At 44.6% G+C, this 27,506-nt stretch overlaps 1 protein-coding gene across 1 annotated transcript in view; it reads right to left on the minus strand.

Moving 5' to 3' along the window:
• The window catches only part of EFCAB5 (EF-hand calcium binding domain 5), a gene marked incomplete at its 3' end in the record, with an annotated part of 113,143 nt that overhangs the window by 9,039 nt on the left and 76,598 nt on the right, over positions 1-27,506 (minus strand). Inside the window, exons 14-20 of the mRNA XM_080713998.1 lie at positions 26,792-26,961; positions 25,087-25,315; positions 23,145-23,297; positions 20,205-20,308; positions 14,981-15,234; positions 8,266-8,549; positions 7,111-7,207 (exon numbers count right to left, since the gene is read on the minus strand). Of these exons, the coding sequence (XP_080570124.1) occupies positions 7,111-7,207; positions 8,266-8,549; positions 14,981-15,234; positions 20,205-20,308; positions 23,145-23,297; positions 25,087-25,315; positions 26,792-26,961 (1,291 nt within the window). The remainder of the gene's footprint in view (positions 1-7,110; positions 7,208-8,265; positions 8,550-14,980; positions 15,235-20,204; positions 20,309-23,144; positions 23,298-25,086; positions 25,316-26,791; positions 26,962-27,506) is intronic.

The following is a 27,506-nucleotide window of genomic DNA, read 5'->3' on the forward strand; positions in this document are numbered from 1 at the left end:
CCTTGTAAAAAACTTGTTCATAGCAGTGTAATCACAGTAGCCCAATAATGGAAGCAACTCACAGATCCATCAGCTGATAAATGGGTAAATAGAATGAAGTATATCCATATAATAGATAATTCAGCTGTATGAAAAGAGTGAAGGCCGGGTGTGGTGGCGCACGCTTGTAATCCCCGCGCTTGGGAGGCGGAGACAGGAGGATCGCGCAGGTTCGAAGCCAGCTGCGCTGGCTTAAGAGATCCTGTTCTAAATTAAAAATATATAGATATAGACAGATAGATAGATAGATAGATAGATAGATAGATAGATAGATCTGGGAGTATAGCCCAGAGGTAGAAGGGCTTCCAGGAACCCTAGTACCACCACCAAAAATAAAAAAAAGAAAAGAGTGAATAAAAAGAAAAGAGTGAAGGACTGAGATAAGCTAAAATATAAATGAACCCTGAAAATATTATGCTACGTAAAAGAGGCCAGACATAAAAGGCCACCTGTGACATGAATCCATTTATGCGAAATGTACAGAATAGGCAAGTCCATAGAGATGAGGAAGCACATCAGTAGTTCCCAGGGAGTAGAGGGAGAAGAGAGGGAGTCGCTGCTTATAGGAAGAGAGTTTATTTCTGGAGTGATTAAAATATCGTAGAATTAGATAGTGGTGATGAATATGCACCTAGGACTGAAGCAGGGGTATTCAAACTCCACGCTACATCCCAGCCTGATTTTTATTCTGAAATAGTTGTATTAAATTGCAGAGGGCCTTACTAAGTAGCTGAGGCTAGCTATGAACCTGTGATTCTCCAGTCTCAGTCTCCCAAGTACTTGGATTACAAGTGTTCACCACCATGTCCAGCTAAGTATTTACTATAAAATGGTGAAATTTGCCGGGCGTGGTGGTGCACGCTTGTAATCCCCACACTTGGGAGGTGGAGACAGGAGGATTGCGCAGGTTTGAAGCCAGCCTCGTTGGCTTAAGAGGCCCTGTTTCCAAATAAACTATAAAATAGGTCTGGGAGTGTAGCCTGGAGGTAGAAAGGTTTCATCCCCAGTACCACCAAAAAAAAGTGAAATTTATGATATGTGACATATCTCAATTTTATTTTATTATTTTTTTGTGGTACGGAGATGGAACCCAGGGGCATTGTACCTGCACCCCCAGTCCTAATTTTTAGTCTTCTCCTTCCTCCTCCTCCTCCTCCTCTTCCTCCTCCTCCTCCTCCTCCTCCTCCTTCTTCTTCTTCTTCTTATTATTATTATTATTATTATTATTATTATTATTATTATTATGTTGGTGGTACTGGGGTTCCTGGAAACCCTTCTACTCTGGGCTACACTCCCAGACCTATTTTATATTTTTATTTGGAAACAGGGCCTCTTAAACCAGAGAGGCTGGCTTCGAACCTGTGCGATCCTCCTGTCTCTGCCTCCCAAGCGTGGGGATTACAAGCGTGCGCCACCACGCCCAGCGATGGTATTTTTATATTTTGAAACAGGGTCTCACTGAATTGCAAAGGGCCTTTGCTAAGTAGCTGAGGCTGTCTGCAAACCACGATCCTCCAGTCTCCACCTCCCGAATGCTGGGATTACAAGCGTGCGCCACCACGCCTGGTCTATACCTCGATTTTAAAAAAGACAGTGCCGGGCATGGTGGTACATGCTTGTAATCCCCGCACTTGGGAGGCAGAGACAGGAGGATCACGCAGGTTTGAAGCCAGCCGCACTGGTTTGAGACCCTGTTTCCAAATAAAAAGTATAAAATAGGTCTAGGAGTGTAGCCCGGAGGCCTTCCAGGAACCCCAGTACCACCAATAAATAGACAGTGAAGCAGTGTCTTCAAAAAGTATGAGGTTGAAAACCTTTTCACACTTGAAATGTCTCAACAATTTACTATCTAGGAACTCTTCTTCAGAAAACTTACTGGAGATAGGCTACCTCATTCTAGACCAAGAATGAACCAAGAACGTGGCGAAGTCAATTTCTATGCTAGTGTCACAATGAATTCCAGGAAGGTGGCTCAGTAGTAGATCTGAGGGCAGGAGGAAGACTTCAGATAGAAAGGGAAGTGAGCTCTCTGGAGGGAATAGTTTTGGGAGACAAAACCACATTGGAACTAAAAAATTACCTTATAAGACTTTCCCTATGGGGGAAAATGGAAAAAAATGAAAAAGGTGGGAATTACAAAGAAATATAAGACATGTTGAAATAAAAAGGAAAAACAAAATAAAAAACTATGCAGATGAAAGTATAGTACTATGCTCAGCAATAGGTAATATTTGCATAAGTAAAATCATGTAAGCATTGCATTTTATACTCTAAATGCATTTTATACAAATTATACATTTTATACAAATTAAAATCATGTGAGCATTGCATTTTATACAAATTATACTATAACTAGATTGAGAGGTACGAGAATGGTTGTTTAGCAGAAGCAAACCTTCATCCCAAACAAAAGAAAATAAATTAGTAAGGCTTAAAACTGGTGACTTATGGGGCATGGTGGCACATGCAGGTTTATGGCCAGCTTCTGCAACTTAGTGAGACCCTGTTTCAAAATAAAAAAAACTAAAATAGGGCTGTGGGTGTAGCTCAGAGGTAGAATGCCCCTGGGTTCAATCCCCAAAACCACACACACACACACACACACACACACACACACACACACACACGACTCAAGTCAGGTATGGTGGTTTATACCTGTAATCCCAGTACTTGGGTGGCTGAGGCAAGAGGATCACAGGTTCAAGAACAGCCTCAGCAACATAGAAAGACTCTCAGTATTTTAGCAAGACCCCATTTCAAAACAAAAAATAAAAAGGCTGGGGATATAACTCGGAAGTTGGATGCCTCTGGGTTCAATCCTCTAAAATAAATAAATAAATAAAATGGGTGACTCAAAAGATAGAAATATGTGCATAATATTATAAATAGATTGGCAAATGCCAGAAGAAACTGAGTTAAAAGAAGTTTTCTCCAGGGAGGGGAAGTGGGAGTAAGAAGCTATGGGCTAGTGATTTTGTTTTCAGTACTGGGGATTGAACCTAGGGGCATTATACCTCCGAGCTACACACTCAGGCCTATTTTTTTATTCTTTATTTTGAAATAGGGTCTTACTAAGTTGCAGAGTCTCACTAAGTAGATGAGGCTGGCCTTGAAACGTGATCCTTCTGTCTCAGCCTCCCAAGTACTGGGATTACAAGCGTGAGCTACCACACCCAGCTCAGCTAGTGACTTTTAAAATGTTTTAGATCTATTTGACTTTTAGAAGTACTTTAATAAAGACACATAATTTAAAAATTCTTTTGAGATAAGATTGTTTTAACATCACTGAAATTAAAAAATGAGTGTCAAGTTAAATAGAAAAATGTTTTCATTAAACTTATTTGAAAAAGTTCTCAATCAGATATGACAGCAGCAGTGACATTACCTAGTAAAAAACATTTTAAAGCTGAGAGTAGTGACGTGCACCTGTAATTTCAGTACTTGGGAAGCTGAGACAGGAATATTGCAGGTTCAAGGCCAGCCTCAGAAACTTAGCAATGCCTCCTGCAACTTAGTGAGACCCTGTTTCAAAACAAGAAATAAGAGCCAGGTGTGGTGGCACATGATTGTAATCCCAGCATTCCTGAGGATCGCGGTTAGTGGACAGCCTCAGCTACTTAGTGAGGCCCTCTGCCACTCAGTGAGAACCTGTTTCAAATTAAAGAATAAAAAATAGGGCAGGGAGTGTAGCTCGGAGGTCGAATGCCCCCGGGTTCCATCCTTAGACCCGCCAATAAATAAATAAATACATAAAAATTTAAAAAATAAAATAAAATAAGTAAAATAGGGTTGAGGGTGTAGCTCAGAGGTCGAATGCCCCTGGATTCAATTCCTAGCACTGCACACAAAACCTTTTTATTTTTAGTTTTTCTTAATTTAAAAACTACTGTTGGGAAACTTAAAAACTGTAAATCTAAGAGTGCCAAAGAACAGAAAAGTAATTGCTGCTTTGATTTTCTTTTTTTCCCTCTGAATAACCTGGAACTGAAATAAAAGGGGTATGCATCCATGGGAAATTGGTCTAGCATCTAAGCCCCAGGTCTTTCCAAACCCCCAAACGGCCAGTCACACTCTTCTCCTGAGCAGAGTGTGGGAGCAGTGGTCTAACAGCTCAGCTAAAAGGTCCTGTACGGAGTTGTGGCCAGGGCAGTGGGAGCCTGTTCTAATGCGGACCTGACTCCTCGTCCACAGCCCGACAGTGAGCCACTCATGCATGGCCTGCTCTGGGCTGCCTGTTAAACCCAGGTCTAGCAGCAATGGCAGCTCTGTTCTGAGGAGGAGAAACCAGCAATCCCTAAAAGAAGCCACCTCCCAGGACTACTTGGCTCAAAGAGATGACAGAGAACTGTAATTGAGCTTAAGCCAATGTTAGGATATGTTCAAATTAATAGTAAGGAACAATATTCTTGGTATGTCTTCCATTTCACCCTGATCCAATGAAAAAATCGGCACACAGGCTGGGTGTGATGGCGCATGCCTGTAATCCTAGTGCCTAGGGAGCCAAGACAGGAGAATCATAGGTTTGAGTCCAGTCTCAGCAACTTAGTGAGAACTTTAGCAGCCTACCTAGACTCTGTTTCAAGACTAAAAAAAATTTAAAGATGGGCTTGAGCCAGCCATGAGGGCACATGTAATCCTAGTTGATTTGGGAGAATGAGACAGGACAATTCCAGCCAGCCTTAGCATTTTAGTGAGGCCCTTCACAACTTAGTGAGACTGTTTCAAAATAAAAAATAAGAGCTGGGCATGGGGGCCCACGCTTGTAATCTCAGTACTTGGGAGGCTGAGGCAGGAGAATTGCAGGTTCAAGGTCAGCCTTACCTACTTAGTGAAGTCCTCTGCAACTTAGTGAGACTCAGTTTCAAAATAAAAAATAAAAGCTGGCATTTGGAAGGCTGAGACTGGAGGATCACGGATGGCGGACAGCCTCAGCTACTTAGTGAGGCCCTCTGCAACTTAGTGAGACCCTGCTTCAAAGTAAAGAATAAAAAAAAAAAAATAGGGCAGGGGGTGTAGCTCGGTGGTCAAATGCCCCTGGGTTCCATCCTCAGACCCGCAAAAATAAATAAATAAATAAATAAATAAATAAATAAATAAGGCTGGTGGTGTAGCGTGGAGGTAGAATGCCCCTGGGTTCAATCTCCAGTACCTAAAATAAAATAGGTAGAACTGGGAATGCTTGTAATCCCAGTACTTGGGAGGCTGAGACAGGAGGATCACAGGTTCGCAGTCAGCCTCAGCAACTTGGGAGGCACCCTGGAACTTAGTGAGACCTTGTTTCAAAATAAAGAATAAAATAGGGCCGGGGATATAGCTTGCAGATAGAACGCCCTTGGGTTCCATCCCCAGTGCCACCAAAATAAATCAATAAATAAATAGTAAATAAATAAATAAATAAAATAAATGTAGAATGCTCCTAAATTCAATCCCCAGTCACACACACACACACACACACACACACACACACACACACACACACAGGATTGCCCAGCTCAGAGGTGAAATGTCCCTGAGTTCAGTCCCTAAAGAAAAAGAAGTAGACTCAGCTGGGTGCAGTGAGGCCCTTCCAGCAGTCAGTCCCTTCCCTTCCCATCCCTGGAAGAACCTACAGATATTGCTGGTGACATTTCATGCTGGGTGGGGTCTGGAGCAGGGCCTTACTTAAAGCTGCTTGAAGGCCAGGTAAACTTTGAGCAGGGATACATTACCCTGCCAGAAGACTTTTCTGGCACAAACAGAAAGATGCCCCCCAAGGGTGCCTCTCCCTTCTCCCAAACAAGGAGCCTAGAGTTTCCTGATATGATTGTATCTGAAGGAGAAATAATTAGTATATGGGTGGCCTCTGAGGTTTCTTGATGGCTAGAGACCGTGATAACACTCGAGGGTGGGTGCTGTTCTGTTGCTGCAGTTATGATTTCTGCCACCCGAGGGCACTGTTGCAAAACAGAAAGTGGAGGGGTTGGGAGACTGGTGGGGAGGTCGAAGCTACTTAAGAATCATCTAGGCTAGTTCAAAGTGCTAGCAAAAAAAAAGAAATAGAAATTTGCATGTGTTCTGAGAAAAGAGTATTATATGACAAAGGACGTAACTCTTAGAGACAGACTGGAGGCAGATCCTGAAGAGACTCCCTTGAGGCTCGGGAACAAGGTCACTCAAGGCGCGTTGCCTTTCCCCCGGCCAGGGTTGGCCTACTGCTGAGAGCTTGTTTCCACTTGTCTTTTTTGTTTGTTTGTTTGAGATGGGGTCTTGTTTTTATCCAGGCTGGCTCCTGGATTCAATATCTAGGACAACAGGGATTTATCATTGTACCTGGCTTCAGGTATTTTTGTGGGTTTTTTTTTGTTGTTGTTGTTGTTATTGTTAATGAATAACATACATGTTATCAATGAGTAGAGGATAAATGCACTTTTGAATTCTCATGTATGTGGCATAGACAGTGTCTTAGGGGGGATACAGTAAATAGTTTATAACTACGTTCCTCCTTTTGGAAACATATAACTGGAGCTGGGTGTTGGTGTTGCACACCAGTAATCCCAATACTTGTGAGGCTGAGACAGGAGGATCACAGGTTTGAGGACAGTCTTGCAAGTAGACTCTCATCAACCTGTGAGACCCTGTTTCAAAATAAAAATCAAATAGGGCTGGGGGTGTAGCTCAAAGGTAGAATGTTCCTGGGTTCAATCCCCAGTACCACAAAAACAAAAACAAATAAATAAAAAGTATAACTGTTGTCTTCTAAATATTTCAATTTATGAGCCACTTGCTTTAGTCTAATAAAACTCTTTTTTTTTTTTTTCAGGTCTGGGGATGGAACCCAGGGGCATTTGACCTCCGAGCTACACTCCCTGCCCTATTTTTTATTCTTTATTTTGAAACCAGGTCTCATTGAGTGGCAGGGGGCCTCACTAAGTAGCTGAGGCTGTCTGCGAACCGCGATCCTCCAGGCTCAGCCTCCCGAATGCTGGGATTAAAAGCGTGCGCCACCATGCCTGGCTTTAATAAAACTCTTAATTACAATTGTGTTTTATTGCTGTCAGTACAGGCTTATACTATGATTAGGTGAAAATTTACCTCTGATATATTCCTTAATGAGCCGTAAATTAACTTTCAGATGGCTCGCAGTTGGATCAAAGGAACAAATACTCTCAACTAAGTATTTGTTAACATACTGTGAACAAAGAACAAAAGAACAGTTATCGGATCACCAGAAAGCAGAAATATAGTGCCAAGTTCACCAGTTAACACAGTTTCATTTATATAAATTTTATTTTATTTGCAGTACTGGGGATAAAACCCAGCAGCATTCTACCTCCAACGTATACCCCCAGCCCTATTTTATTTTTTATTTTGAAACAGGGTCTTACTAACTTGTGGAGGGCCTCACTCAGTTGCTGAGGCTGGCTGAGATCCTGTGATCCTCCTGTCTCATCTTCCCAAGTACTGGGACTACAAGTGTGCACCACCACGCCTGGCTTATATAAATTTAAAAAAAAGCAGGCAAAGCTAGTCCAGGATGTTAGGAGTCAAGATCATGGTTACCCTTGGGGAGTGTGGCTTGGGGGATGAGGGGTTGTGGGAGAAAGTACAAAGGAGGGCTTTAGGGACGTCACTTAAGTTGTTCCTTGACCAAGGTGCAGTTGCATGGATGTGTTTATTATGTGAAGCTTCTTGCATTTGTACATGTACGAGTTGTGCCACTATGATCTGTGATTTAGTGGGGACTAAATCCACGCATGTGTTTACATTATTATTCAATAAAACACTGCTATGGAATACACACACAATAAAATTCTACTTAGCAATAAGAACAAAATTCTGTCATTTGCAAGAAAACCAGCGAACCTGGAGACGTCATGCTAAGTGGGATTCAGCCAGTCACGGAAGGTGAAGGGCCATACGTGTTCTCTCATACGTGGATGCTCGGGAGTAATCAGGATACTGGAGGGACTCCAGATAATGGAGGAGACACCCCATGGAGCGAGGCAGGGGGTGGGTGACGGGGAGGGAGAATTAAGGGCAGAAGCACTTACATCGCCTCTGTGTACATAGGTGAGATTATCAACGCCCATGTCGTTATCATGTATGGGGAAGTGGGGAGGGAGCGCAGGGTGGGGAAGCTCGCCAGTGCTGGGTGCGTGCAGATCCCTGTCACTCTGAACAACATCATGCGAGACTACAAGGCACCAATAACAGTACATAAAAAGTAAGAGTGCTCCTAAAACGTACACATTTACACTTATCCCAATTGTCCAAGTCACTTGAAGATTCCAGCTCCGGTTCAAAGAATAAGATAACTGCCCTCAGGATGTTTTGCACCAGTTTTATGTTGGCTCTCATCGCCATGGCTTTTCTGTCTTGAGACTTTGCCTCTGTCTGAGGAGTGTAATCGTAGAGCAACAGCAGCACGAAGTCCATGGAACTGAGCTGTTGCAGACACGCCTGCAGCTCCTGCAGCATGATTCGGAAGAAGAGAACGCCTGCCCGCTGGACTTCCCCGGCCTTTTCTATCTCTACAATAACAGAATGACATCGCATGTTGCTGTTCGGTCACATAGGTCACTCCTCATAGGACTCTGAGCATCTTACAGTAAGTGTGTGCGTACGTGTCTGTGTGTGTCTGCATGCACACACATGCATGTGCGTGTAGTGCAGGGGATTTCACACAAGGCAGTTTACCTCTGAGCTAAACCCCAACACAATCAATCATTTTTTTTGAGGGTACTGGGGATTGAACCCAGGGGGCATTCTACCTCCAAGCTTCATCCCCAGCCCAATTATTTATTCTTTTCCTTTTTTTCAGTCCTGGGAATGGAACCCAGGGGCATTCTACCTCTGAGCTACACCCTCAGCCCTATTTTTTTATTCTTTATTTTGAAAAAAGGTCTCACTAAGAGAGCCACCAAGCTTGGCTTATTCTTTATTTTTGAAACAGGGTCTCACTAAGCTGTGGAGGGCCTCACTACATAGCTGAGACTGTGTGCAAACCTGTGATCCTCCTGTCTCAGCATCTGAGTACTGGGATTACAAGCATATGCCATCACTCCCAGCCCGATTTTAATTTTTATTTTGAAAGAGGGTCTCATTAAGTTGCTGAGGTCCTTACTAAGTTGCTGAGGCTGGCCTTGAACCTATGATCCTCCTATTTCAGCCTCCCAAGTTACGGCATGGGCCACCACGCCCAGCTTCAGTAATCTTTTTTTTTTGTGTGTGGGTTTGGGGATAAAACCCAGGGGCATTTGACCTCTGAGCTACACCCCCTGCCCTATTTTTTATTCTTTTTTTGTGTGTGTGGTACTGGGGTTCCTGGAAGCCCTTCTACCTCTGGGCTACACTCCCAGACCTATTTTATATTTTTATTTGGAAACATGGTCTCTTAAGCCAGTGTGGCTGGCTTCGAACCTGTGCAATCTTCCTGTCTCTGCCTCCCAAGCGCGGGGATTACAAGTGTGCGCCACCATGCCCAGGGTATTCTTCATTTTTGAAACAGGGTCTCACTAAGTTGCAAAGGGCCTCACTAAGTAGCTGAGGCTGTCCGCGAACTGTGATCCTCCGGTCTCAGCCTCCCGAATGCTGGGATTACAAGCGTGCGCTACCATGCCTAGCCAGTAATCTTTTTTTTTTTTTTAATCCAAGAAAAAGAAAACCATGTCCTATGATGTGTGTGTAGTAGAGGAGGGCATACTGGGATTAAGCCAGGGTCTTGTGCATGCTAGGCAAGTGTTCTGGGATACATCCCAAGCTGCTCTTTAAAATTTTTATTTTGAGACAAGTCTTCACTAGGTTGTTCAAACTGGCCTTGAATTTGTAATCATCCTGCCGATCAGCCTCTTAAGTAGCTGGGATGACAGGTATGGGCCATCATGCCTGGCTTGTGTCCTGTGATCTTAAACAGTTTTAGTTTTTAGCCATAAAATCAAAAGAGAAGGAATTATACCTGGTGTAGCTCAGAGGAAGGAGAAAACATAAACTTGGGTTTCAGAGTTAGACCTTTGGTTTAAATATAAATTCTCTCCAGTATTAGCTCTATTGTCTCCTTAAATATCTTTTTTCTGTTTTGCAAGAACGAGGCCTATCCCTACTCTCCCAGGAAACTGCGGGAATCAAATGAGATAATATGCTAAGTGTGGTGGCACCCGCTTATAATGGGTTATAACCCAGCATTTGGGAGGCTGAGACAGGAGGATCGTGGTTCGAGGACAGCCTCAGCTATTTAGTGAGGCCCTTTGTAACTCAGTGAGACCCTGTTTCAAAATAAAGAATAAAAAATAGGGCCGGGGGTGTAGCTCGGAGGTAGAATGCCCCTGGGTTCCATCCTCAGTGCTGTAAAATAAAATTAGATGATATACAGAAAAGTGCCTAGTCCTCAGCCTTACGTGTACTAAACTCTCTAAAGACATGGATTTTCTTCCTTTGCCTTCGCCTTCTCCTTTTTTTATTTTTTATTTTTTTGTGGCACTAGAGACTTAATCAGGGATATTCTATTTATGAGCTACACAACCACCCCCCCGGCCCTATTTTAATTTTTTTGGTGGTACTAGGGGTGGAACCCAGGGGCTTTTCTACCTCTGGGCTACACTCCCAGACCTATTTTATACTTTATTTTGTAAACAGGGTCTCACTAAGTTGCTGAGAGCCTCACTAAGTAACTGAGGCTGGCTTTGAATCTGTGCGATCCTCCTGCCTCAGTCTCCCAAGCACAGGGATAACAAGTATGTGCCACCATGCCTGGCCCTATTTTAATTTTGAAACAGCTTCTCGCTAGGTTGATGGAGTTTTACTATCTGCTGTGCCCTCATGTCCGGCTTCCTTTTTTTATTTTTAAAAATTTATTTAGCCGGGCGTGGTGGCGCACGCTTGTAATCCCCGCGCTTGGGAGGCAGAGACAGGGGGATTGCGCGGGTTCGAAGCCAGCCGCGTGCGCTGGCTTAGGAGACCCTGTTTCCAAATAAAAATGTAAAAATAGGTCTGGGAGTGTAGCCCGGAGGTAGAAGGGCTTCCAGGAACCCCAGTACCACCAAAATAAATAAAGAAAGAAAGAAAGGAAGAAAGAAAGAAAGAATAAAAATAAAAATAAAAATTTATTTTTTCAGCATAGACAGTTGTGTGTGGTGCTAGGGATCAAACCTAGAGGCATCCTACCTCCAAGCTATACTCTCAGCCTTATTTATTTATTTATTTATTTATTTATTTATTTATTTATTTATTGGTAGTACTGAGGTTCCTGGAAGCCCTTGAACCTACGGGCTACACTCCCAGACCTATTTTATATTTTTATTTGGAAACAGGGTCTCCTAAACCAGCGCGGCTGGCTTCGAACCTAAGCGATCCTCCTTTCTCTGCCTCCCAAGCGCGGGGATTACAAGCGTGCGCCACCACGCCTGGCTGAGACCTTGTTTCAAAACAAAAAAATAAAATGGAGCCAGGCGTGGTGGCGCACGCTTGTAATCCCCGTGCTTGGGAGGCTGAGACAGGAGGATCGCACAGCTGAGACAGGAGTATCGCACAGGTTCGAAGTCAGCCTCAGCTACTTAGTGAGGCTCTCAGCAACTTAGTGAGACCCTGTTTCCAAATAAAATATAAAATAGGGCTGGGAGTATAGCCCAGAGGTAGAAAGCCTCTGGGTTCCACCCCCAGTACCACACACAACAAAAAAAGAAACAAGGTCTCACTAAGTTGCTGAGGCTGGTCACAAACCTGCAATCCTCCTGTCTCAGCCTCCCAAGTACTAGGAATATAGGTGTGTACCACCACACTCTGCTTTTTTTTTCTTTTTCAGATGGAGTCTAACTATGTTGTCCAGTTTAGTTTCAAATCTAGGCTCAAGAGATTTCCCCCTCAGCCTCCTGAGTAGCTGAATTTGCAAGCATGCACCACCAAACCTGGCTTTCTTCTTATCCCATTTTTTTGTCATGGTGAGAATTCTTTATACTTAATCCCACATAATGTTACACTAATTCTTGTGTGCATGTGTGTGTGTGTGTGCGTGCGTGTGTTGTATTGGAGATGGAACCCAGGGGTCTTCTACTTCTGGGATATATCCCCAGACCTATTTTATTTTTACTTGAAAACAGGGCCTCGTTAAGTTGCAGAGGGCCTCACTAAATTGGGTTTTTTTTTTTTTTTTTTTTTTGGTGGTGGTACTGGGGTTCCTGGAAGCCCTTCTCCCTCCGGGCTACACTCCCAGGACTATTTTATATTTTTATTTGGAAACAGGGTCCCTTAAGCCAGCACGGCTGGCTTCGAACCTGCACAATCCTTCTGTCTCCGCCTCCCAAGCACGGGGATTACAAGCGTGCCCACGCCCGGTGGCCTCACTAAATTGTGAAGGCTGGCTTGGAACCTGCAATCCTCCTGTCTCAGCCTCCCAGGTACTGGGATTTCAAGTGTGTGCCATTGCTCCCTAATGTGTTACACTAATTTTTATACTTCATTCCAGCTCAGGGTTTCCATGCCTTCTTCTCCCTACCGCCCCCCCACCCCCCACCCAGCTGGTTTACACTGAAAGTAGGCTAGTAGATGTGGAGGCGCAAGGACTGGGTCTAGTCTGCCACTAGCTTATACTTTGTTACCTTTTTTTGTGTGTGTACTATTATTACTTTTTAAAGCCCTGGATTGAACCCAGGGGCATTCAACCTCTAAGATTCCCCTCCAGTCCTATTTTATTCTTTAGTTTTTTTTTTTTTTTTTGTGTGTGTGTGTGTGTGTGTGTGTGTGTGTGTGTGTGTGTGTGGTGGGTGGGTCTGGGGATGGAACCCAGGGGCATTCAACCTCCAAGCTATATTACCAGCCCTATTTTTTTATTCTTTATTTTGAAACAGGGTCTCACAAAGTTGCGGAGGGCCTTGCTAAATTGCTGAGGCTGGCTGCAAATCTGAGATCCTCCTATCTCAGCCTCCAAAGTACTGGGATTATAGGTATGTACCACCATGCCTAGCACCCCTAACCCTATTTTATTATTTATTTATTTATTTATTTATTTATTTATTTATGGTGGTACTGGGGATGGAACCCTACTACCTCTGGGCTACACTCCCAGACCTATTTTATATTTTTTATTTGGAAACAGGGTCTCTTAAGCCAGCGAGGCTGGCTTCGAACCAGCGTGATCCTCCTGTCTCCGCCTCCTAAAGGCAGAGATTACAAGCGTGAGCCACCACGCCCGGCTATTTTTTATTTTGATACAGGGTCTCACCAGGTTGCTGAGCCTAGCCTAGAATCTGTGATCTTCCTGTTTCAGCCTCCCAAGTACTGGGATTACAGGCACGCACCACCACACCCAGACACTAGTTTATTACCTGACCTTGAATAATCTGCTTGCTTGCTTGCTTTTTTTTCGGTACTAGGAATGGTAACCAGGGGCATTCTACCTCCAAGCTACACCCCAGCCCTATTTTTTATTCTTTATTTTGAAACCGGGTCTCACTGAGTTGTGAAAAGCCTCCCTAAGTAGCTGAGGCTGTTCGCGAACCGCGATCCTCGGGTCTCAGCCTCCTAAATGCTGGGATTACAAGCGTGCACCACCAGGCTTGGCATCTACTTTCTCTTTGTGGGTCTCAGCATACCTTTATATGTCAGATGAGATGTTTTGGTTGGTTAATAATGTGTAATATTATGGAAAGAGCATCCACACCTGGGTGCTCCAGCCTTCACCGGTTCATTGTTTACATTCTCTGAATTTAATTGTTTTCATATGCAAAACAGGGTATTGCAAGCCGGGTGTGGTGGCGCACACTTGTAATCCCAGTGCTTGGCTGAGACAGGAGGATCGCACAGGTTCAAAGCCAGCCTCAGCTACTGAGTGGGGCTCTCAGGAACTTAGTGAGACCCTGTTTCCAAATAAAGTATAAAATAGGTCTGGGAGAAAAGCCCCTGGCACCACAAAAAACAAAACAAACAAACAAACAAAAAACAGGGTATTGCCGTTTACCTCATAAGGGTATGTAAAACATTAAAGGAAGGAACATATTTAAAGTGATTGACACGCAATGGAGCAGTTATTAATGCTATTTTTATCTTGCCTTTATGAGTCCTCCCACATTTTCTGTGTGTGCGCATGGCGCTGGGGATGGAATCCAGGGGCATTCTATCTCTGAGCTACCCTGCAATCCTATTTTATTTTATATTATTATTATTAATTATTATTATTATTATTATTATTGGTGGCACTGGGGATGGAACCCAGGGGCCTTCTACCTCTGGGCTACACTCTCAGACCTATTTTATATTTTATTTGGAAACAGGGTCTCTTAAGCCAGCTGAGGCTGGCTTCGAACCTGCGCGATCCTCCTGTCTCAGCCTCCCAAGCGCGGCCAAGCGCGGGGATTACAAGTGGGGATTACAAGCGTGCGCCACCACGCCCGGCTATAATTATTATTATTATTATTATTTTTGGTGGTATTGGGGTTCCTGGAAGCCCTTCTACCTCCGGGCTACACTCCCAGACCTATTTTTACATTTTTATTTGGAAACAGGGTCTCCTAAGCCAGCGCGCGCGGCTGGCTTCGAACCTGCGCGATCCTCCTGTCTCTGCCTCCCAAGCGCGGGGATTACAAGCGTGCGCCACCACGCCCGGCCTCCGGCTATTATTTTTTAAAACAGGGTCTCACTAAGTTGCTGAGGGACCCCTAAGTTTCTGAGGCTGGCCATGAATCTGTAATTTTCCTGTTTCAGCCTAAGAACTGGGATTACAAGCGTGTACCACCATGCATGGCTGAGCCTCCCAGTTCTAAAACAATATGGTTGTAACCAAGATTCTGTGCACTTTGCTTTAATTTATAGACCACACTCACCAGGATGAGTCTGTATAAGGGAATTTCTTTTCACATGGAAAGATCGATGTAATGAAACAATTCATTTTAGAAAATTTTACCTTCATTGAGCCATTTGTGATTTTCCTAAGACCTCTTAAACCCATAAATTTAGACTACCACATTCACAATACCTAAGACAATGTTTTTCTTTATCTCTCCAGAGAATTCGCCCAGAATTTCGTAGCAGGCGGCTTGGATCACCTTCGTCATCTTCTGTAGATCTTTATATTCTTGATACAACAACATCCTTGTCTGGCCAATGTTAACATCCAGCGCTCCCAGAGCCTCTCCTGTCCTCTCACGCAGTGGAATCACTATGTGGGTTTCTCCACAGGCAGAGGCCAAAACAACTTCGGAGCTGTCTGTACACTTAAAGAGGAAATCTCTGAAACCAAACCCAAACAGGCAGAAGATGTGAGACCTCAGCCCGTTCACCTCACCCCGGCCAAGCACACTGCGTCGCCCTCTCTGTGTCCACCGCACTCCCTGACACCGTGCGTTCCACCTGCCTACGGGGCTGCTTCCCTGATTCCACTGGGTTCTGCTCAGACATCCCCTCGGCAGAGAAGCCGTCCTTGACCGCCCAACCTAAAGTAGCAGCCCCTGCCAGGCCTGGCGGTGCACACCTGCAATCCCAGCACTCGGGAGGTAGAGACAGGAGGACTGTAGGTTCCAGGACAGCCTCAGCAATGTAGTGAGACTCTCAGCTTACCGAGACCCTGTTTCAAAAACAAAAAAATTAAGAATGTCTAGGAATGTGAGTGGTAGGTGGAAGGCTCCTGGGTTCAATCCTCAGTACAAAAAAAAAAAAAAAAAAAGTAGCCTCTCCCAAGTCACTGTGTGTCACACTGCCCCACTCCTTCACCGTGCGGGTCCTTATACTTCCAGAAGGCGCTCGGGGTTTTGTTTACTCAGCTTGTCCAACACGTGTTAGTTGAATGCCAGAAGGAACAGTGCCTGTGTTAGCTCAGGTTCCCTGCAGGCAGAGCCTGAGACAAGGATGCTCATGCAGGCAGATTCCTGACGCGACGCCCTGAGAACACGTGAAGGGCCAAGGCACGCAGGACAGGAACGGGCGCGCCAAGTCTGAGTGTCACTGTGGGTGAGGTCCAGTCGCAGCCCGATCCCAAGGGGAGATCTGGGAGGGCAAACTGCACCAAAGGCAAGGGAGGGGTCTTCTGTATCTAGCACTAGTCAGTAATTGGCTCTAAGCTGCTCTGAGCGTGTGGTTTGGGGTGAGAGTGTTCACATAAGTGTGTGTGTGTGTGTGTGTGTGTGTGTGTGTGTGTGTGTGTGTGTGTGTTACTTGGGACTTAACCTACCTGGGGTGGGGCAGGGAGGGGTTCTACCTCTGAGCTACATCCCCAGCTCTTTTTTAATGTGTGTCCTGCTGAGGATGGAACCCAGGGGCATTTTACCTCCAAGTTACACACCTAGCCCGGTTTTTTATTCTTCATTTTTAAACAGGGTCTCACTGAGTTGCAGAGGGCCTCACTAAGTAGCTGAGGCTGGCCTCAGACCTCGATCCTCTTGTCTCAGCCTCCCCAATGCTGGGATTACAAATGTGTGCTACCACGCCCAGCTCTCCCTGGCTCTTTTTATTTTTTATTTTGAAACTCTTCTAGTTTGCTGAGAGTATCACTAACTTGCTGAGGATGACCATGAACCTGCGATTCTCCGAATCTCAGCTCACCATGGCACCCAGCTCATATAACTCTTAAGTACCTCCCGATACGGGGTTCCCATCGCTCCAGGGGACTCAGTCAGAGAAAGTTACCATCGAAGTGTTGCGCCTGCAGCAGGTTCTGTAGCAGCCAGCTAAAGGCACAGTGAGGACAAAGACCAGCACGACCACAGCACCCGCTTCAGCGAGGGGCTGAGGTGTTCATGGGAATGTACTGGCTGCTTCTTCCTTTCGTGAGACATAGACACATTTCTTTTTATATCTCATCTTCTTCCCCATCTACACTGATCTTGGGATGCCATTCCTTTAAGTTTTTTTTTTTTGTAAAAAAACTTTTTTTTGTTGTTGCTTCGCCTAGCCTCAAAATACACATTTAATAGTTAAGAACATCAATCCTATCGTGGCAAGTAAGATTACATCTTTCTGCTCTTCCCAGCCCTTCTGGCTGAGCCACCAGCTGTGTATTACGAAGACTGTAGTAATGGAACGCCATATTAAACTTCCCAAGCATAACAAGGAGGCTTAGGGGTAAACAGAGATTCTCCAAAGGCATCTGCTCAAAGTTCCACAAAGGAATCTAGGATTATATGTTTGGGTGTTATAAAAACTCTGGTAGCCGGGCGTGGTGGCGCACACTTGTAATCCCTGCGCTTGGGAGGCGGAGACAAGAGGATCACGCAGGTTCGAAGCCAGCCGCGCTAGTTTAGGAGACCCTGTTTCCTAATACAAAAATATAAAATATGTCTTGGAGTGTAGCCCGGAGGTAGAAGGGTTTCCAGGAACCCCAGTACCAAAACAACAACAACAACAACAACAACAACAAAACTCTGGTAAAACACTTTGTCCAAGTCAGGTGTGGTGCACGCTTGTAATCCCTGTACTTGGGAGGCCTAGACAGAAGGATTGCAGGTTCGCAGTAGGATCAGCAACTTAATGAGACCTCTGCAACTTAGCGAGACTTTCAAAATAAAATAGGGCTGGGGGTGTAGCTCAGAGGTAGAATGCCTCTGGGTTCAATCTCCAATACCGTAAAAAAGAAAAGAGAGAAAACAAAACACCTTGACCAGCACAAGGAATGACTATGTGGAAAAGAGCTTAGGACTAAATGAACATCTGGCATGAGGCCAAATTAGAATTTAATTAACATGTGTTTGAATATCAAATTAGCCCGTTAGACTGAGATAAGGTTATTCCTACTTAACTACATAAGCCCCTGTGAAACAGTCAGTTCTTTTTGAAATACATGTAAGATATGTTTTGCACCTGTCCAGATTAGTAGTGTTCCTCACCTTCCACAGGTGACAGTCCCTCTAAGTAATCTAGAACTGGGTACGTACTGAATACAATGATCTCTGCCTTCCCCCTCCTTGTCCTATCCTTCTTCTCTTCCTTCTCCTCCTCCTCCTCCTTTTTCTTTTTTCTTTTTTCTGTGGTACTGGGGATTGAGCCTAGAGGTGTTCTACCTCTGGGTTACATCCCCAGCCTTAATTAATTAATTAGCTAATTTATCATGGTAGGAGGAGTTGAACCCAGGGCATTCTATCTCTGAGCTATACTATCCTCCAGTCCTAATATATATATATATATATATATATATATATATATTTTTTTTTTTTTTTTTTGGTGGTACTGGGGTTCCTTGAAGCCCTTCTACCTCTGGGCTACACTCCCAGACCTATTTTATATTTTTGAAACAGGGTCTCTTATGCCAGCACGGCTGGCTTCGAACCTGCGCGATCCTCCTGTCTCCGCCTCCCAAGCGCAGGGATTACAAGCGTGCGCCACCACGCCCGGCTTTTTTTTTTTTTTTTTTTGGTGGTACTGGGGGGGTGGAACCCAGAGCTTTCTACTGTCGGGCTATACTCCCAGACCTATTTTATATTTTATTTGGAAACAGGGTCTCACTAAGTTGCTGAGAGCCTCACTAAGTAGCTGAGGCTGGCTTTGAACCGGTGCAATCCTCCTGTCTCAGCCTCCCAAGTGCAGGGATTACAAGCGTGTGTCACCATGCCCAGCTTCCTATTTTATATTTTGAATCAGGGTCTCACTAAGTTGCTGAGGACCTCGCTAAATTGCTGAGGCTGTACTTGAACCTGCAATTCTCCTGTCTTGGCCTCCAAGTACTAGGATTACAGGCATGTACCACCATACTTGGCTTACTATGATGCTTTGTTTTATTTTATTTTATTGTGGTGCTGGGGATGGAACCCAGGGGCATTCTACCTCCGAGCTACACCTCCAGCCCTATTTTTTATTCTTTATTTTAAAACAGGGTCTCACTGAGTTCCAAAGGGCCTCACTAAGTAGTAGCTGAGGCTGTCCTCAAACTGCGATCCTCCTGTCTCAGCCTCCCAAATGCTGGGATTACAAGTGTGTGCCACCACACCTGGCTCTTTTTTTTTTTTTTTGAAACAGGATCTTGCTAGGTTGATAAGAGTCTCACTACTTGCTGAGGCGGTCCTCAAACCTGCGATCCTCCTGTCTCAACCTCCCAAGTACTGGGAATGCAATCTCTTTTAAATGTCACTTAAAACCGGGCATTGAGGCGCATGCTTGTAATCCCAGCACTTGGGAGACTGAGACAGGAGGATTTGGGTTTGCAGCCAGCCTCAGCTACTTAGTGAGGCCCTCTGCAACTAGTGAGATCCTGTTTCAAAATAAAAAATAAAAAAATCAGTGCCAGGCGTGGTGGTGCATGCTTGTAATCTCTGCGCTTGAGAGGCAGACAGGAGGATCAAAATCAGCCGCACTGGCTTAAGAGACCCTGTTTCAAAAAAAAAAAAAGTATAAAATAGATCTGGGAGTGTAGACTGGAGGTAGAAGGGTTTCCAGGAACCCCAGTATCACAAAATAAAAATAAAAATAAAATAATAAATAAATAATTTAAAAAATCAGGGTTGGGACGCCGGGCGTGGTGGCGCACGCTTGTAATCCCCGCGCTTGGGAGGCGGAGACAGGAGGATCGCGCAGGTTCGAAGCCAGCCGTGCTGGCGTAAGAGACCCTGTTTCAAAAATATAAAATAGGTCTGGGAGTGTAGCCCGGAGGAAGAAGGGCTTCCAGGAACCCCAGTACCACCAAAAAAAAAAAAAAAAAAAAAAAAAAAATCAGGGTTGGGGTATAGCTTGGAAGTAGAATGCCCCTCTGAGCTAGGTTCAATCTCCAATACTGAAAAAAAAAAAAAAGAAGAAAGAAAAAAAAAGCCACTTAAGAGAAAAAATCTTACTATGCCCAGATAGATAATGTTCTACATGAATTTTTCTCTCAAAGCCAATCAGAGCCAAGCTTGGTGGCACATGCCTGTAATCCCAGTACTTGGGAGGCTGAGACAGGAGGGTCACAGATTCACATCCAGCCTCAGCTACTGAGTGAGGCCCTGTTTCAAAATAAATAATAAAACTGAACTGGGGGTATAGAATGCCCTTGTACTACTCAATCCCCAGTACTACACAGGCACACATTCTCTCTCTCTCTCTCTCTCTCTCTCTCTCTCTCTCTCTCTCTCTCTCTCTCTCTCTCCACACACACACACACACACACACACACACACACACACACACACACACACGAATCAGTGCACACTAATAAGAGCAGAAGCTGTACCTTGCAGATCTGCTACCATATCAGGGGGCTGTGTGTTTGATCTGGCCAAAAAAGAAGATACGTCTCATACCTGAAGAGGCACGACTTCCTGAAGGTGGTGGGGGGCTTGGTGTGGATTTCTGTTAGACCCAGCTGCCCTGTAACCATCATATTGCGCAAAACATAATCTGAATCCTTAAAAAGAGGAAAAGATTTCATTAGAGAGGAATAATTAGACCTCATATTCTCATTAAATCTTTTTAGTACAGAAATAGAGAAAAATCAGGAAAGTTTAGGTGACCTCTAGCTTTAAGGACAGTGACATTTTACTTATTCAGTGCCATTAAGGAATATGGTATTCCATGAGAAAATTTTTTTAAAGAATAAGATTTTCTTAAATGCATAAACTTATTTTTTATAATTGTGATGAAATTGTGTTTTGTATTGTTTTTTCTGATGTCAAGAGTCCATTGTAAACTGAGTATGGTGTGCATGGTTAAAATTGCAGTATTTGGGAAGCTGAGAGTGGAGGATTGAAGGTTTTCGGCCAGCCTCTGCAATTTAGTGAAACTCTGTTTCCAAATAAAATAATAAAATAGGAATGGGGATGTAGCTCAAAGGTAGAATGCCCCTGTGTTCCAGTCCCGGCAACACATACACACACACACACACACACACACACACACACACACACACACACACACACCACTCCATTGTAGTCAGGCATGGTGGAGCACACCTATATTTCTAATATCTAGGAGGCTTAGAGGGGAGGATCATAGGTTTGAGGTCAGCCTCAGAAATTTAGTGAAGCCCTCAGGAACTCAGACCCTTTTTCAAACTAGAAAATAAAATAGGGCTGGGGTGTAACTCAGAGATAGAATGCTCCTGGGTGATATGCTCCTGGGTTCTATCACCACTACCACGTACACACACACACACACACACACACACACACACACACACACACACACGTTTACTGTAGCCAGGCATGGTGGCACACACTTGTAATCCCAGCACTTGGGAGGTTAAGACAGGAGGATTTTGGTTTGTAGACAGCCTCAGCAACTTAGTGAGCCCTTTGCAACTCAGTGAGACCCTATTTCAAAATAAAGAATAAAAGCTGGGCGTGGTGGCGCACACTTGTAATCCCAGCACTCAGGAGGCTGAGACTGGCGAATTGCGGTTCGCGGACAGCCTCAGCTACTTAGTGAGGACCTCTGCAACTCAGTGAGAACTGGTTTCAAAATAAAGAATAAAAAATAGGGCAGGGGGTGTAGCTTAGAGGTCGAATGCCCCTGGGTTCCATCCCCAGACCCGAAAAACAAAATCAAAAAACAAAACAAAAACAAAACAAAACAAAACAAAATAAAGAATAAAAAATAGGGCAGGGGGTGTAGCTTGGAGGTCGAATGCCCCTGGGTTCCATCCCCAGACCCTCAAAAACAAAAACAAAAACAAAAAAAACCCAAAACAAAATAAAGAATAAAAAATAGGGCTGGGTGTAGCTCAGAGGTAGAATGCCCCTGGGTTCCATCCCAGTATAAAAAACAAAAAAAGTTCACTATAGCTGGGTGTAGCCATGGGTACCTGTGATCTCAGTACTTGGGAGGCTGAAACAGAGCATTGCAAGTTCCAAGCTAGTGCTTGCTAATTTAGCTGGACCCTGTTTTTTCAAAATAAAAATAAATGAGAGTAGGATGAAGCTCAGTAGTAGAATGTCTCTGAATTCAAACCCAGTACCAAAACAAACAAACAAACAAACAAACAAACAAACAAACAAACAAACAAAATGGGCTGGGGGAATAGCTTGGAGGTATAATGCTTCTGGGTTCAATCTCTAGTACCACAAACAAAACCAGAAATCTCAGTCTCTCTCTCTCTCTCTCTCTCTCTCTCTCTCTCTCTCTCTCTCTCTCCTCCCTCCCTACCCCTCTCTCTCCCCTCTCCCCTCCTCTCCCTACTCCCCTGCCCCCCCACACACAGAAATAGCCTCATGCAGTAAGATGTGGTGGCACACTCCTATAATCCCAGTACTTGGGAGGCTGAGACAGGAGCATTGCAGGTTTGAGGACAGCCTCAGCAACTTAGTGAGGCCCTGTTTTAGAATAAAAATAATTTAAAAAGGGCCAGGGGTATAGCTCAGAGGTAGCATGCTCTTGGGTCCAATCCGCAGGATGAATAAATAAATAAGATAAAATAAAAAAGGAAAAAAGAATGCATCGTATTCCAGACAGTAGACCTTTTAAAATGATTACTGATGTGACATAATGGTGTCTTTCCACAACAGCCCTCCCTCCTCTCCTCCCGCTTCGCTCCTGTGATCCGGGCAGTTGCTGTCTCTTTGGCCACGAGAACATATCTCAGGATGAATCAAAAAAAAGTTTTCTTTCTTGGGTTTTCAAATGGGAGCTTTTTCCTGGGTGTCTTCCTCTCCGCCTGACAGTCTCTATGGGGAAGCCTATCTTTAGCTGGAAGGACGAAGCCCGCAGAGAAGTGGGAAGATGAGGACTGAGGGAGCGCAGGGGTCCTGAACCTTCGTCTGGTCATCCCGGAAGCCGGCGTCACTGCTGTTTCTTCTTCATTTTAGTCACATGACTCATTCAATTCTCCAAAAGCCCAAGACATTTTGATATGGAATCCTGACACTCATAACCCAGGGAGCTGGGCTCATGAGAAATATGTCCCCAGTTAGCCTGGTGGATGACAAATCTGACTTTATTTATTTTCATTTTTTTATTTTGTTGCAATACTGGGGATGGAACCCAGGGGCATTCTACCTCCGAGTTATACCCCCAGCTCTATTTTTTAGCCTTTATTTTGAAACAGGGTCTCACTGAGTTGCAAAGGGCCTCACTAAGTAGCTGAGGCTGCCCACGAACCGCGATCCTCCTGTCTCAGCCTCCCAAATACTGGGATTACAAGCGTGGCCACCACGCCCAGCTTAATCTGACTTTAAAATATTATCAAAGCATTAACATCTTGCAACTGGGCCACATGGAAGAGGTCTAACACTGGGAGCCTGGCCTACCTGGTCTGGGCTTGGCTCAACAAAGTATGTGGCGATGGAAACGATGCTGGACGTGACGCTGAGGAGCCAGCCAATGCCAGTGATCACAATATGCAGGATGTGCTCCCGGCTGTGCACGTAGTGATAGGCAGTGCTGAAGACACTGGCAACACCCTATACAGGACAGAAAACCAGAATTGCCTTTTCTTTTTAAAATAGAGAAACAGTAATGCATAATTGGATTATGGGTTGTTGTTTTTTTTTTTTTTTTTTGGTGGTACTGGGGTTCCTGGAAGCCCTTCTACCTCCGGGCTACACTCCCAGACCTATTTTTACATTTTTATTTGGAAACAGGGTCTCCTAAACCAGCACGTGCGGCTGGCTTCAAACTCGTGCGATCCTCCTGTCTCTGCCTCCCAAGTGCGGGGATTACAAGCGTGTGCCACCACGCCCGGCAAGACCGTGTTTTAAAAAAATAAAGACGCCGGCGTGGTGGCAAGCTCATAATTGGCACACTTGTAATCCCCGCGCTTGGGAGCCGGAGGCAGGTTCCAAGCCAGCCGCGCTGGCTTAAGAGACCCTGTTTCCATATAAAAAAGTATAAAATAGGTCTGGGAGTGTAGCCCGTGGGAGTGTAGCCTGAAGGTAGAACGGCTTCCAGGAACCCCAGTACTACAATTAATTAATTAATTAATTAAAAAATTAAGACTGGGGCTGGGCGTCTTGGCGCACGCTTGTAATCCCTGCTCTTGGAAAGCGGAGACAGGAGGATCACACAGGTTCGAAGCCAGCCTCTCTGGTTTAAGAGACCCTGTTTCCAAATAAAAATATAAAAAATAGGCTTCTGGGAGTGTAGCCCGGAGGTAGACGGGTTTCCAGGAACCCCAGTACCACCAAAAAATACAATACAATACAATATAATACAATAAAGACTGGGGATACAGAATGTCCCTGGTTCTATTCCAAGTCTCCTCCCAAAAATTATAGTGCTAAAATCAAGCGGTATGGGGATGCATTTAGCACATTTTGTAGAAAGGACAAAGGATTACTAGGTAGTATTATTGATAAAACACAAAACAAGGTGTGGTGGTGCACACCTGTAATTCCAGTACTTGAAAGGCTGGGACAGGAGGATCACAGGTTTGAAGCCAGCCTCAGCTACTTAGCAAGACCCTATTTCAAAATAAAAAATTAAAAGGGCAGCGTGTGTAGGTCAGAATTAAAATGCCCCTAGATTCAATATTCGGCACACAGGTACGCAATGCGTATCCACATATAAAGGGTCATTTCTATTTTGTGGGTCTTAATGGCTTAATTGTTGGATTTCTCTCCCACAGCATCCAATTCTACTTCTATGATAAATGCTAAGAGACACATAGTAGTAATATTTCCAGAGAGACTGAGGTATGGATGCACAAGCTGAGAGTCCTTCCATAAGTAATGGGGAACCTCACCAGACACACACACAGAACAGGAGCAGCACGATGACACTGTCTGCATGCCAACTTTATTCTCCTCTGCTTTCAGTTTTTTTTTTTTTGTACTGAATATCAAACCCAGAAGCATTCTACTTTTGAGTTACGCCCCCAACCCTTTTTATTTTGAAATAGGGTCTTGCTAAATTGTTGAGGCTCGCCTGGAACCTGTGATTCTACTGTCTCAGTCTCCCAAATTTTGGGTTTATAGGCTTGTACCACTGAACCTGGCTAGGATTCACTTTTTAAGCTGAAGGGGAGGCTGAGACAGGAGGATCGCGGTTCGAGGATAGCCTCAGCTACTACTTAGTGAGGCCCTTTACAACTCAGTGAGACCCTGTTTCAAAATAAAGAATAAAAAAAAAAATAGGGCTAGGAGTATAGCTCGGAGGTAGAATGCCCCTGGGTTCCATCCCTGACAAAGAAAAAAAAAAAAGTCTAAAAGAAGAGGCCACCTACTATTGCTCTTAAAGACTTCTATGACTCACCTGATAGAATCTGATCTCATGAGGTAGGAAGATGCTTATTTTGTGGGGATCTCTAAGAGTGTCAACAGCCAGGACCCCAAAGATCCTCATATACGCGTCTTGCAGGGGCAGAGCCAGGAATGACCCATTACGATCCTCCTTGCTGCGGGACTTGTTCCAGAAGAAGATGTTCCCGTGGTACTGAACCTGGGGGACGTGGATCGGCTTCCCTTCATCCACTACCGTAAAGCTGAAGAAAGAGGAGATTGGGGAGAGGATTTAGACTAAGCCATGGAGGACACTGGATAGGTTCTCTGTCCATAGCCCTGAGCACTGCATTGCAAGAGCAGTGGGTCCAGAGAAGAGGACCAGTTTAGAGGGTCTGACTTGAGGGACAGATTTAAAAAGCAATCTTAGATCGTACCAGAGAAACATATAAACTGAATACAGGGGACATGCTGCTGTGAGCTGAGACTGTGCGGCCGAGTCCCTAGGCGACCACTCATTGCCAAAGAGTGGGCTCTGAAAATGTGAGGTTCAGGGCCAGCCTCAGCAACCCAGCAAGGCCCTAGGCAACCTAGCAAGACCCTGTTTCATCATAAAAAAAATAGGGCTAGGGGTGTAGTGTGAAAGCAGAATGCCTCTGGTTTAATCCTCAGTAGCCCCCCAAAAAGTGATCCAGTGAAGAAAACACTTCGAATGATGTACATGTATAAAAATTATCAATACCAATCTCAATATCACATCCTGGAGAGGGGAGCGAGTGGGGTGGGTCTAGGGGGAAGCTCACCAACTACTGTGTGCACGTGTGTGTCTACCAATCTGAACTTCACTAAGATATATGAATACAATGAGCCAATAAAATTATAAAAAAGATCCCCATCACAGGAGCCCTGCTCCATCCCCATGGGAAGGAATGCTGTGCAGAGAGCCTGGAAGAATCTGAACAGACTGGATTTGCTGGTTCCCATGTTCAGTCTCTTATCATAGTTAAGCACCCTTTTGCCCACTTACATCTCTACATGGCTGCTCACACTTCAATCAAGCCTATGCAGTGAGGCCTCCAGAACAGCCCAAATGACAGGGTTTAGGCTTCTGGACACCTGAAATATTACTACTATGTGTCTCATAGCATTTATCATAGAAGTAGAATGGAGGCTCCCAGGAGGGTAAGCATGACCCATCCTTGTGCTGGGAGCGTGGTGTATCCCAACTCCAAGGGGCCCCTCCAAACCTTGCCCTAAGTGTCTCTCATCTGGCTGTTTATTTTCATCCTTTAAAAATATCCTATAAGCCGGGCGTGGTGGCGCACGCTTGTAATCCCCATGCGTGGGAGGCTGAGACAGGAGGATCGCGCAGGTTCAAAGACAGCCTCAGCTGGTTTAAGAGACCCTGTTTCCAAATATAATATAAAATAGGTCTGGGAGTGTAGCCCGGAGGTAGAATGCCCCTGGGTTCCATCCCCAGTACCACCAATAAATAAATAAATAAATGGAAATATGTAAATATGAATTTACATATAATTCCAGTAAATATGAAAGAAAGGATCAAGTGAAACCATCCAAGCCTGGAAGTCCATCAGGTCCCACACTCGAGACATTTCTCTCTGGAGCAGCTCGCTCAGGTTTGGGTGTTGGTTTACTTATGGAGAGAATATTTATTTATTTATGTATTTATTTATTTATTTTTGAGAAGGATGAGACCGACCTCTTCAGGAAGTCCTCACCTGATTCCATCCATATCCCGGTAGAGTACTCTGTTGAGTACAATCGGAGCGTCGTCTAGGGTGCAAGCCACGTTCCGCAGTAGGACGCTGCCCCTATCTGGCAGCAATTCATTTTCTTCTAAGAGGGAGATGTGAGCGCTGATCTTCTTATTCCCGTGGGTTTCAGCATCCTGTGGCAAAACGTCTGTAACCATGTATTTGCCAACAGCCCAGTAACTCCCATAATGCCTTCACTAGGCAATTAGTAAGCCTGGCACCAATAATTTCATTTTCCTGAATAAATGATGCAGATTCTACAGTTCATGGGCGGCAGGGAAAAGGTTGACACCACAGTTCTCCTCCAAACCTGAGTGTAGTGAGTAAAATGGATTCCTTCGATGCCAGCAAGACTGGCTACTGAAAACAAAAATAAACTCAAACCTCTCAAGTGTTATTAAAAACAGATTAAGCCAGGCGTGGTGGTGCATGCTTGTAAACCCAGCATTTGGGAGGCTGAGACTGGAGGATCGCCGTTCACGAACAGCCTCAGCTACTTAGTGAGGCTCCTTGTAATCAGTGAGACCTTGTTTTCAAAAAAGAATAAAAAATAGGGCTGGGGGTGTAGCTCAGAGGTAACATGGCCTTGGGTTCCATTCCCGGTACCGCAGTTAAAAAACCCCAACAGATTCATAGTCATATTTTCTGAGTTAAAGTATTGATTTTGGAGAGCTGGAAC

This window comes from Muscardinus avellanarius (genome assembly GCF_963383645.1).
Source record: "Muscardinus avellanarius genome assembly, chromosome: 16".
Taxonomy (NCBI): Eukaryota; Metazoa; Chordata; class Mammalia; order Rodentia; family Gliridae; genus Muscardinus; species Muscardinus avellanarius.